The sequence below is a fragment of the Sinohyriopsis cumingii genome, unplaced genomic scaffold, assembly GCF_028554795.1.
Source record: "Sinohyriopsis cumingii isolate HCF-2022 unplaced genomic scaffold, ASM2855479v2 utg001339l, whole genome shotgun sequence".
NCBI classification, from domain to species: domain Eukaryota; kingdom Metazoa; phylum Mollusca; class Bivalvia; order Unionida; family Unionidae; genus Sinohyriopsis; species Sinohyriopsis cumingii.
Window position 1 is genome coordinate 44,065 of NW_028315985.1, and position 12,746 is coordinate 56,810.

At 33.2% G+C, this 12,746-nt stretch overlaps 1 protein-coding gene across 1 annotated transcript in view; it reads left to right on the forward strand.

The window, feature by feature from the left end:
* The window catches only part of LOC149772608 (uncharacterized), a 32,286-nt gene extending 21,520 nt beyond the window's left edge, over positions 1-10,766 (forward strand). Inside the window, exons 5-6 of the mRNA XM_089947563.1 lie at positions 2,086-2,266; positions 6,261-10,766. Coding sequence (XP_089803689.1) covers positions 2,086-2,266; positions 6,261-6,264 — 185 coding nt within the window. The 3' untranslated portion in view covers positions 6,265-10,766. The remainder of the gene's footprint in view (positions 1-2,085; positions 2,267-6,260) is intronic.
* Positions 10,767-12,746: the final 1,980 nt, after the last annotated feature.

Genomic DNA, 12,746 nt, shown 5'->3' on the forward strand with positions numbered 1-12,746 from the left:
ATCGGTGATAAAATGCAATTAATTTGTGTATTATACTGTTCTAGAGAGATTCATCTGATTTGATTATATAATTTATACAGTCTGCAGGCTTAACCACCAATTTAACTAAATATTGGAATGCACATCTATATTCAGATGGAAAAAATTAACGCCTGGTACATGGTTTCCACCAAGAATTATAACTTGGAAAAGATAACACTATTACACCGGTTCGCCTTGTCCGAATGGCTATTATTAGAAACTGATATCAGAGCATGTGACGTTTCACAGAGGTAAAAAGTACAAGCGCCATTGTGTTATTACTACTCAACCAGAATGAATGTTTGTATCAACAAGGGATTTTTTGAAAAGCTATTTACATTTTTAGTTTGTACTCCATGAAAATAATGCCACTCAGACATGTCTAGTTTGTCCTCAATCAAAATGACACCACGTAGAGTGTCTGCCTTGAATGTGGGAGATCGCTGGTTCAAACCCCAGATGAGTCATACCAAAATTGATAAAAATGGTACTTGTGGCTGCCTCGAATGGCACTCAGCATTAAGAGGTTAATGTTCGGACTGCATGGCCTGGTGTCAGGATAATGTGACTAGGTGGGACACGATGTTACATGTCTGTGGCATGATACCCCAGTGCTAGACATCACTGTGAACTGCCACACTGCAGACATTGTAGCGATATGCCTAAAACTGTTAAAAGCTACATTAAAATCTAACTCATGCACTCAATCAAAATGATGCCACTAGAACATCCTATATGGCCTCCACAGTGAACATCTTGAAAATCTAGTTATCACTACTTTTCCTGAATGACTGGTCATATTGGTATGGGGTTTTCACTGGAAGACTTATTCTGATGTATACTCTGTTTAAAATGAGAACAGTACAGATCTGACCTCCAATGTGGTTGACACTCTTTATTGTTACTTCTCCTAGATTGCTGTTCACATTGATAGACCTTGTGCTTTCACTAGGAATATTTTCGCATGATGTCTAGATGGGTCTGAATATAAACAGTGTAAATCTGATATCATCTGATATCCATTTTGACCCCCATGACAGCCTCTTGAAAATCATTTCCTCGTTACTCCTCCAATGTCATATCAGGATGGGGTCCTCAGCAGAAGACTTCTTATAACGTCTTGTTAGACCTAAATTAAAAGGCTTATCTGATCTCCAATATGATCACTATGGTGCCAACTTGTTATCACTACTCCTTTTAAATGGAAAGTCATTTTGACATAGGATTTTCATCAGAAGAATTCTTACAGCATATATTTGGACATTAATCATTACTACAAATGATGCAGCTCACCCTCATTATAGTCACCATGATGCCCATATTTGAAAATATTGCTGTTTCATCTCCCAACAAATAGATGTCTGTATCAATATGGAGATTTTTATTTGATGTGATACCTAGTTAGTCCTAAATGATAGTTATGCCATTTGTGCCTCAAAAATGGTTACCATGACGATCTTGCTGTTTCTTTTCACCCTGAATGGATGGTCATAATGAGATGTTGTTTACACAAAAGGAATTCTAGTACTGTCTACTTGTCCTAAATTAAACTTGTTTCAGTATGACACCCAATATATCTACCACAACAGCTAATTTGAAAATCTTGTTATTGCTAAAGAATATCAGAGATGATTAAAAGGAAGAAATGATCTAGATGTGAATTATTAGAGATTTGTTGTTGCCAGTAGTGCATCAGTACCTTTGAGGGACTCTTATTTTTCTTCATAAATTTAAATTTGTAATACAGAGGTTTAGAAAGATTGATTATATTTCAGATGATTTTACTCAGGATAAATATATTACAATGATGGTTCCATATCCTGTATTGCAGGCCTCATTTGTACAGTGGGATATGAGGTGGGTGGGTGGGTGATGTTAGTTCTACCTGAACACCAGTTGATATGAGGAATAAAAGGTACAGATGTCAGACCGGAGGAGGAGGGTGCTTATTGATAAAAATATTATGGTTTACTACATTTTATATTTTCCTTTTTATAGGCAATTCATTGATATTAGTGATAGTTATGGGCATTATATTTTGATTGATTTATATATTGATTTTAGCCAAGAAGAAGAAACCTGTATCTTCCAATGACTCATGCTCTTATGATGAGTTTGAGTCAGTCACTTCCTCAGTGTCTGAGAGTGAGTCAGAGGCTTCCAGTAAATGTAGGAGGATAGAAAATAGGAAGAAAGTCAAGAAGAGGAAGCAGAAAAAGAAACTGAAGAGGAGAAAATATTCAAGGTTAGGGTTCTGGATGTTGCAGTGATAAACACAGTAACTACTCTTTCAATTTTGGCTTTTAAAGCTATGCAGTACTAAACGTGTCTACTTTATATATATGCAGAATTTTACATCACAGTTATGGAAAGAGCATGGGAAATAAGTATGATTAACCAGCAAATATCAAAGAGATCCTTTCATAATTAATGGGTTTTGAAATTTACTCTTTTCGTTTATCTGTCATGGCCGACTACAGTTTATGAACAGAGGTTAAATGCTGTAGTGGGCACAGCATCAGCATATCCACTCTTTGCTTGCAAGTTTTACTTCATTGAGTTTATGTCAACAAGTGCACCCACCAGTGAATTTTGACCAGACTTGACATGTAGTAGCACACTATGGAAAAAGTTAATAGTCAACAAGCTGACATTGATTTCAGGGTTAAAACGGTATTGGCTCAAGGTGTTTGGCTCTCCTAGCTTTGGAGCATGATAACACACACAGGAATGGATTATTTGTATAAGCCCCTTATTTTGGATGAACATTGTATGAAAAATACCTTGAATAATGCCAATTCAGTATTTTGGCACTTGTTTCAGAAGCAAAAATATTAAAAATAACTTGAAAAAATCATGGCATGTGGGTATATCTTGATATTGTCTGAGACAAGCTCAGTAATCCTGTCATTGATATCAAATTCAGAGTAAAAGGCAATGCCAGTAAATTGCCTGCTGCATTTACGGCTATCTTGTGTACATTTCAATCCCGATATATAAGAAAAATATTTTTGTTACCAAATATTTATATTGGAAAGTTTCTGAAGACTTCCAAAGGACAGATACTTATTAGGGATTCCATTAATATTTTTTAATGCTGGTCAAGTAGTTGTCAACTTGGAGTATATGAATCTGGCATGTAATATAATTTCTTGGCAGTCTGGACATAGCACCATTGTAGCCATATACTCTGACATACCAGATTTGCCTCATTCTGTGCATATGTGTATAATATGCATGCCTGTGTAACATGTAATGTGTACGTGTGTATAATGTGTACATGTATGCAATATGTATACTGGTATATATTTTCAAATGGCCTATACATTGTTCTTTTTATATTAAGTGAGCACTCAGAGGCAGGGGACTGACATAATTAGCATCTTCTTTATCTGGAGAGGACAGGGAGAAAAGTTCTGTAATTTCTCAAATCTGTGTTACACAGGAGTACATGAACCATCACCTTAGTACCTGTACCACACACATAAATCTATCATACAATCCTGGTCAATGAAGCCAACTAAACCAAAGGGAGACAAGTCAGAGAAGGACAATGTCAGAACACTATAGTGACAGTTAGGATCAGAGTTAGCTCATCCTGCCAAATGATGGTACACAAAAAGAGTAGAACAGCTGGACATGTTCTTGTTATATATTCTAATAAAATGTCAGCATGATTTCTGCTCCAACAATTCCAACATTAGGCCTGGGTAACCCTCCAACACAGATCAACCAAGATTCACAACACTTGGACTCAGTGTTGAATGAATTCGTTCAGCCAGGAATAATATTATTGGTCATTCTATGGATGAGTAGATTTAGTTTTAGGGTTACTGAACAAAGATTGATAATATGCGTCATGATGTAGGAAATATAATTGGTGACCATGGTTATTGGAGTTTGAATCTAGTTATTGCACAATATAGAACATGTGAGCACAAAACAGAGATGTACAGCATATATATTGATTGTAATCATTTCCACGTCTTGTCTTTCTGGACATTATTGTAAGAATTTAATGAGAATTGAAGTCTGTGTTTTTATATGACCCTCATACACACACATGCTCACACTCACACAATTGTGAGACATATTGAAGTGAAATATTTTCATGGCCCTTTTTGTGGACATCACCTGCTATTTATTTTTGTTAAAAAACAAGGTGCAATCTAGGCTTTTATTTTCATTTCATTTTAACAAATTTGTATTGTCCCACTATGCTGCAGTTCTGTATATTACCCTTTTCTCAATATATCATGGTTCTGTATTTTACCATGCATCTCAGTGTAACATGGTTCAGTACATAATGCTGTCAGCATAAATGGACTCTGTTACAACAAAGGAAAGCTGTATACTGTATACTTTTGGTTACCCAGTCATGTCAGTATTAGAAGTAATGAAAAACCAACTATGCGGCCAAAATAGTCCTGTTTCTGCAGCCATCTGATGTTAAAATACTATTCACTGATTTTAAACCTGGCATAGAAAAAACCCTTATTTAGTATATGTCACTGCATCATGGAATGATGCTGTCAATATCAAGCTCTGCATGCTCAAACCCTCCTTAAGCAAATGACCTTCCTCCTACAGAAGGATATGTTAGGACTACCAGTAGGCAATCATTGTACAAATTCAAATTGGCCATACTTATATAACCCACTCCTACATATTAAAGGATGAAGATCCACTTATATGCATTTCTTTTAATCAACAATTTATTCTGAAGCAGATTTTAATAGATTGTTTCAATCTCTAACCTATACACGATCGTTACTACACAATTATACACATAATGGAGCCTTTTGATAAAGTAAATGTGCTTTATATTTTAAATTTCTTGAATATGCGTTCTAAAATATAGATTGACTGCAACCCATTTACTATGAATATTTTTAACCAGCATGTACTGTCAATCACCAGAAATATATTTTATTATTTAATTACCCTTTTTACATACCAATTATATTACCTGTTGACCTGTATATTAGCATTATAGTTACAATGTTAGCATTATAGTTACAATGTTAGCATTATAGTTACAATGTTCATACATGACTCGGTCTAAAACAAGAATACTTGCACTGGATTAGAGAGACTAACTTCTCTGATTGGTTAATTTATACAATACAAATGAATTCAAGTTGTCCAAGTATAAATTATCTAACCTGAAATAGACTATGTTCTATCAGATTACATGGCATTATGGGATATAGGTCTGACTTTCTAGAAAGTCTGAATAAATTTCCAAACATTCAGTATATTAAACAACTTAATCACATATAATGGAGAGTGGGAAAGAATGAAGTTTTTCATTTTGATATTCCTCTACAGTTCAAGATTGATTCCACAGAACTGACAGCTTTCTGACTATGCTTGTATGCATTGTGATGGCATAGACAAAAAAAGCAGTGTAAGTACTATGGACATGGTCAAGTCCATGGCCAAAGAATTCCAGGTAAACTGGCTCCCCACTGCTGACAATGTGCTTTAGTGAGTGAATAGACAGCGATATTATTCAGTCACAGAGACTAAGTCTATGCACTGTGGGTAATGCACCATTCAGTAACAAATCCCATCTACATTAATGTTTATATGTAATACAAAGGTGCATTTGTTCACACAGTTCCCTATGGGTAATGCACCATTCAGTAACAAAAGCCATCGACATTTATGTTTATATGTAATACAAAGGTGCATTTGTTCACACAGTTCACTATGGGTAATGCACCATTCAGCAACAAAACCCATCTACATTTATGTTTATATATAGTACAAATGTGCATTTGTGCATACAGTTAACTGTGGGTAATGCACCATTCAGTAACAAAACCCATCTACATTTATGTTTATATATAGTACAGAGGTGCATTTGTGCACACAGTTCACTGTGGGTAATGCACCATTCAGTAACAAAACCCAGCTGCATTAATGTTTATATGTAATACAATGGTGCATTTGTTCACACAGTTCACTGTGGGTAATGCACCATTCAGTAACAAAAACCATCGACATTTATGTTTATATGTAGTACAAAGGTGCATTTGTGCACACAGTTCAGTGACACTAGGTTAGGTGGATAGACTAAAATGTAATGTACACTGTATCATCATATTTCTCTTGCTATGATTATATTTTAGTTGCGACTGTAAAGAAAATGGATAATTTCTCTTGCATTATTTACATATAAGTTGAGACTGTAAACATACTGGATAATTTATGTTTCATTGTTTATATTTCAGGTAAGACAGTAAACACACCATGGATAAAACTTATCATGTGGAAAACAGTTTTTCTCATCATCAGTGGTGATATACAGACTTTAGTTGGAAGTTCTAAGCTGCCTATCAGTTTGGGGACAGAACTGGATGAATTTTACCAAACACCAATAGACTAATTATTGTAGATACATGTGTACCTGGCAGCAAAGGTTGTGGATGTATTTTTCATCTCACTGTAATTAAAGATCATACTCATAGTGTCAGAAAGCAGATAGAGACATGGAAGGAATGGATGACATGTATATAACCATGAATACAGGAAACTCATTGTAAATGATGTTCAGTACAAACATGGATGGAATTGATGACATGTATATAATCATGAATACAAGAAAGCCATTGTAAATGATGTTCGGTACAGACATGGATGGAATGGATGACATGTATATAATCATGAATACAGGAAACTCATTGTAAATTATGTTCAGTACAGACATGGAAGGAATGGATGACATGTATGTAATCATGAATACAATAAACTCATTGTAAATAATGGTGTGTTTGTCTTGGTGTCTTGATGAAAAGGGTGAACTAAAATATTTAGGTACAGCACAGAGATTCTGAAATTGTGATATACATGGGTCTGGAAATGACAATGCATATAATATGGCTGTAACTAGTGAAAACAAAGATTTTTCCTGCATTGGATGTTGAGTCAGAACAAGGACTCGTATAAAGCATAAAGTGTGATGCTGTCAACAATCTTGGTAATAAAGAAATATTTTGAATAAGGACTCGTACAAAGCATAGAGTATGACGTTGTCAACAATCTTGATAATAAAGAAATATTTTGAATAAGGACTCGTACAAAGCATAGAGTGTGACGTTGTCAACTATCTTGATAATAAAGTAATATTTTGAATAAGGGCTCATACAAAGCATAGAGTGTGACGTTGTCAACAATCTTGATAATAAAGAAATATTTTGAATAAGGACTCGTACAAAGCATAGAGTGTGACGTTGTCAACAATCTTGATAATAAAGAAATATTTTGAATAAGGACTCGTACAAAGCATAGAGGGTGATGTTGTCAACAATCTTGATAATAAAGAAATATTTTGAATAAGGACTCATACAAAGCATAGAGTATGACGTTGTCAACAATCTTGATAATAAAGAAATATTTTGAATAAGGACTTATACAAAGCATCGAGTGTGACTTTGTCAACAATCTTGATAATAAAGAAATATTTTGAATAAGGACTCGTACAAAGCATAGAGTGTGATGTTGTCAACAATCTTGATAATAAAGAAATATTTTGAATAATGACTCGTACAAAGCATAGAGTGTGACGTTGTCAACAATCTTGATAATAAAGAAATATTTTGAATAAGGACTCAGACAATGCATCAGGAGTAATAATGTTAATAGTCTTGATGCTAAGTAAACATTTTGAATCAAGACTCCGACACAGCATGGAGTGTGATGATAATGTCAACAATCTTGATAAAAATAAAACGTGCACTATTACAATTATCATTTTTTCTACAAATCCTTTATTTCATTGTATTATACAATGAGCTTGGTTAGTGAAGCATCTTCATTTCAGTTCATTCCATATCAACCCTTGGCCTATCTAGCTAACTAAAACTGTATTTACTACTTTAATATCTGTTTGATGTAACTGAAAGAAACTGATACAGTCGGATCACTTGCTATATTTAAATTGTGAGATTGTTTGGAATAATCATAGCACTTTCTGTACACAACGACATATGTTCATGTTGTGAACAGATGATTTAGTAGAGATAAATATGAGACAGACACATTTTGATAGTAAAGGTAGAAATTGTGTTGTTGAATACATGTTAGCATTTGGATATTAATAGTGGACATTGTTGTATATAAAGATAAATGTAACATTTTGATAGTAAAAGTGGAAATTGTTGTATATAAAGATAAATGTAACATTTTGATAGTAAAAGTGGAAATTGTTGTATATAAAGATAAATTTAACATTTTGATAGTAAAAGTGGACATTGTGTTGTATATAAAGATAAATGTAACATTTTGATAGTACAAGTGGACATTGTGTTGTATATAAAGATAAATGTAACATTTTGATAGTAAAGTGGACATTGTGTTGTATATAAAGATAAATGTAGCATTTTGATAGTGAAAGTGGGCATTGTTGTATATAACGATAAATGTTGCAATTGATAGTAAAAGTGGAAATTATTTTTTAATTATTTTTTAAGATACATGTTAGCATTTTGTTAGTAAAGGTGGACATTAGTGTTGTAGAATATAACTTAGCATTTGATGGTAAAAGTGGAAAATTGTGTTGTAGAATACAAGTTAGCATCATCAAATTTATCTTATAAGATTCATAATTTGAAATTTTTGATAATGATGTATCTGATCATTAAAATCAAGTGTGCTTGTTGGGTGACCTTCCCTGGTCACACAAATGCTCTAATCACCACTTATGCATGCAGAAGATTTCATAGACAATACTAGCAGTTTCTGTACAGTACATATGTAAATTAATCAATTTGTGTAAGTGCTCGTGCTTGCTGCATGGTTTCTTACAACGATGAAACAAAAAGTAAAACAATTATATTAAATAGGAAATTAAATCTTCTTTACACATCCTGTATGGTAGGATATTTATCTGGAACATTTTAAAACAAATCATGTTCTTCTAAATCAATACCATCATTTTGTAGTGCTTTATTGTTTTGTATTGACTAATGATAACTTTATTGATGTCTTCGATAGTCAATGCCATCATTTTGTTGTGCTTTATTGTTTGATATTGACTAGCGATAACTTTATTGATGTCTTCGAAAGTCAATGCCATCATTTTGTAGTGCTTTATTGTTTGGTATAGACTAATGATAACTTTATTGATGTCTTCGATAGTCAATGCCATCATTTTGTAGTGCTTTATTGTTTGGTATTGACAAATGATACCTTTATGTATGTCTTCTAAATCAATGTTATCATTTTGTAGTGCTTTATTGTTTGGTATTGACTAATGATAACTTTATTGATGTCTTCGAAAGTCAATGCCATCATTTTGTAGTGCTTTATTGTTTAGTATTGACAAATAATACCTTTATTGATGTCTTCTAAATCAATGCCATCATTTTGTAGTGCTTTATTGTTTGGTATTGACTAATGATAACTTTATTAATGTCTTCTAAAGTGACGGGTCATCAACATCAATATTGTATTCACTGATATCGGTCAGTGTGTATTGTGGCATTGAAGTAATAACTGTATCAATCTCTTGTAGACAGTGTATCTTGTGCTATTAACATAATAACTTCATGAATCTCTTTTAGACTGTGTACATTCTGGTATTGACATAATAACTTTATTAATTTCTTATACACAAACAGTGTCTTGTGTATTGACATAATGACTTTATGAATGTCTTGTAGACAGCGTATCTTGTGGTGATGTAACTTTATCAATCTTTTTATCAAAAGGTATTTTATTTATTAACTATTTGAATCAGGAGTGTCATCTGTGGAAATAATTTCTTCTATGCAATCTATATTGAATTCATAGTTATTACTATTCTGCGATGGCTACAAGTATGCAAATCGTCCATTCGGAGATGTATCTCAGACAAATTATTGATCTCATTTATCTTTGAATATTGTTCCTTAGACTAGCTGTACCTGTACCTGTTGACAATTTGCACTATCATTTTTTTTTTTTGGGGGGGGTAATACTTCATCGTGTGTATTTTGAAGTATGGTTTTGTATTTTTATGCTGTACAAAACCGTCTTTGACTTGAATTTTCTAAACTGTTTTAGATACAAGAACTTACATTGTTTAGAAAGTTTAAATCGATATATATGAAATTCAAATCATTATATGTTGTCTAATTGTTAAGGGAGGCTAGAGTGAATTTGATTAATACTATTGCATATGACTGAATGCTTTGAAATGTCAACATTTAATGATAATAATGACAATTTAAGCATAATTATAAAGGAATTAATAAAATAGATACTAAAAATGTTGTTGTTGTGGGGTTTAACGCCATTTTTCAGCACACGATAGGCTATTCATGGCGGCCAGTATTAATAGTGGAGGTAGAACTCAGTGAAACCCTGGAAAGAACCACTGACCCAAGAGAAGTTACTGGCAAGCTTTCTCACATACATACATTGGCTGAATTCAAGACTTGAACCGACGCAGATAGAGGTGCGATGACATGATCCGTAAAGGAGAGCCCTTTAGACCACTCGGCCACTCAGGGCCCCTACTAAAAATGAATAGAGGACTAGATCGTTTCACATTCCAACTATTTTGAAACTCTTTTTATATTAAGAGAAACATATCAAAAGCATTTTCATTTTAAATCATCGATTAATTTTCTTTAGATACTCATTGAACTTGTAATATTTAGATATTCCATGCTCCCCCACCTTTCATTTTCTGTCTTAATGAATTATTGCTTCACCCTCTTATTTATATTTCATCATGATTTTTCTTACTTAATAGAACATTGATTCTACTTGAATTGCATGCCTTATATATATATATATATATATATATATATATATATATATATATATATATATATGTATATATATATATGTATATATATGTGTGTATATATATATATATATATATATATATATATATATATATATATATATATATATATGCCTGAGTAAGTTTTTTTCCATTTAAGTCTTGTTTTCTTCTGTTTGGTAGCTCCACAGGTTTTCAAAAGTCTTTAATCAGAATCAGGTTAGTGCCTAGCGATATGTGACAAATATGATAATATAACTGTAAAACCCTCCCGCAGTCCAATTTATCCTTAAGTGGTTTCTCAGTTTTAGTCCTTTTTGTTATGATTACTTAACTCACTTGTATACATGATATTGTCAATATAATGACTTCTCCATGTACTTTGCTTTTATCTTTGTGGGAAGGCTAATTATCATTACAAAGCTTGCTGACCGAGACTATTTAAAGATGTTTCTATATCAAAGGAAATTTCAACACACATTCATATTAATCAAGATATCTTTTGTAATCATATGGAGAAAATCAATGTAAAAGCAGCCATGTCTATTAATTTCTTATGCAGAAATAGTATCTCCTGATATACGCTGCTAAAACAGTAAATGTCCAAACCTTGTCATGTTGGGGCTTGCTTTTGGGTAATTTGGGTATTTCAGGTTTTAAAACTGCTTGCTGTAACTTTGTGACAGAGTGCAACTTTTATGTTCAAGTGTTGGGTTAACTTTGATGCCAGTTCTCAACACATGATAGGCTATACATGGTGGCCATGTAACTGGTGGAGGAAGACACCAGTAAGAACCACCAACTTGAAGCTTTCTCACATACTCATGTTGGCCAGGACCAAGTATTGACACTTTGCGGACAGGGTGAGATGGCAGTAGTCAGTAAAGCCAAGGATTTTACACCACTTTGCCAACTGGGTCCCTGTGACAGATTGCTAGAATATTTGGATCAGTAGTCCCTGGAAGCAAAGTAATAGATTTCTAATTATAACTAAGATTTTAGCTTGTAAGCATTATAAACTTTGTAGAAGGCTATTTTCCATTGGATAATATAGTTTTGTTTATTACAAAACACAGCTTGTGACCTCAGGTAAAGTAGAAGACTATATCATCTTGTTACCAGAAAAAATATTTGTCTTGTTATTGCTACTCCAGAATGGAAAGTCATATCAACATGAGGTTTTCGCTAAATGACTTCTTGTGATGTCTATTTGGTCTTAAATAAAACTAGTGCTAGTGTGTCAAATATGGCCACCATAGCACACCCATCTTAAAAGTTTACTTGTTGCTGCTCCTGAATGGAAATTCATATCATGAAAATACTGTTATCTCTACTTTTTCCTAAAGGATGGCTGTATCAACATTAGGTTTTCACTAATATACTTCCAGTTGGTTCTGAATGAAAATGGTGTCAGTTGCACATTCAATATGGGAGCCATGACTTAAAAATCTTGTCACTGCTCTACCTGAATAGATGATTACTGTGACATGGTGCTTTTACCAAAACACTTCAAATGATCTTCAGCTTTGTCCTAGATAAAAATGTTGCAAAGCAAATGTCCAACATGTGAACCAAAGCAGCTGATTTGTAAAGATTGTTGCTGCAGAACATCAGAGATAGTTTCAACACTTATGAGTAAAAAAAACAAGAAATGTTCTTGAATTCCTTGAAACTATTGGCCAATAGAGTTTCAAACATTTTAATAGACTCTTGATACACACAGAGTCTCTATTTTCATACACAGAATCAATAGGCCTAATTTTTTTTAGATTTAATGTGTAGGTCTATATTTATCAACACGGAATGGAATGGTAAGTATTTTGATACATATAATGTATAAACCTTTATGTTTACCTGATTAAATAATTTAAATATTTACATGTGCATTCATCAGATTCTGAACCATGATAAATCGGAGGAAATCTGTATGTGCATCATCGTGGTACCC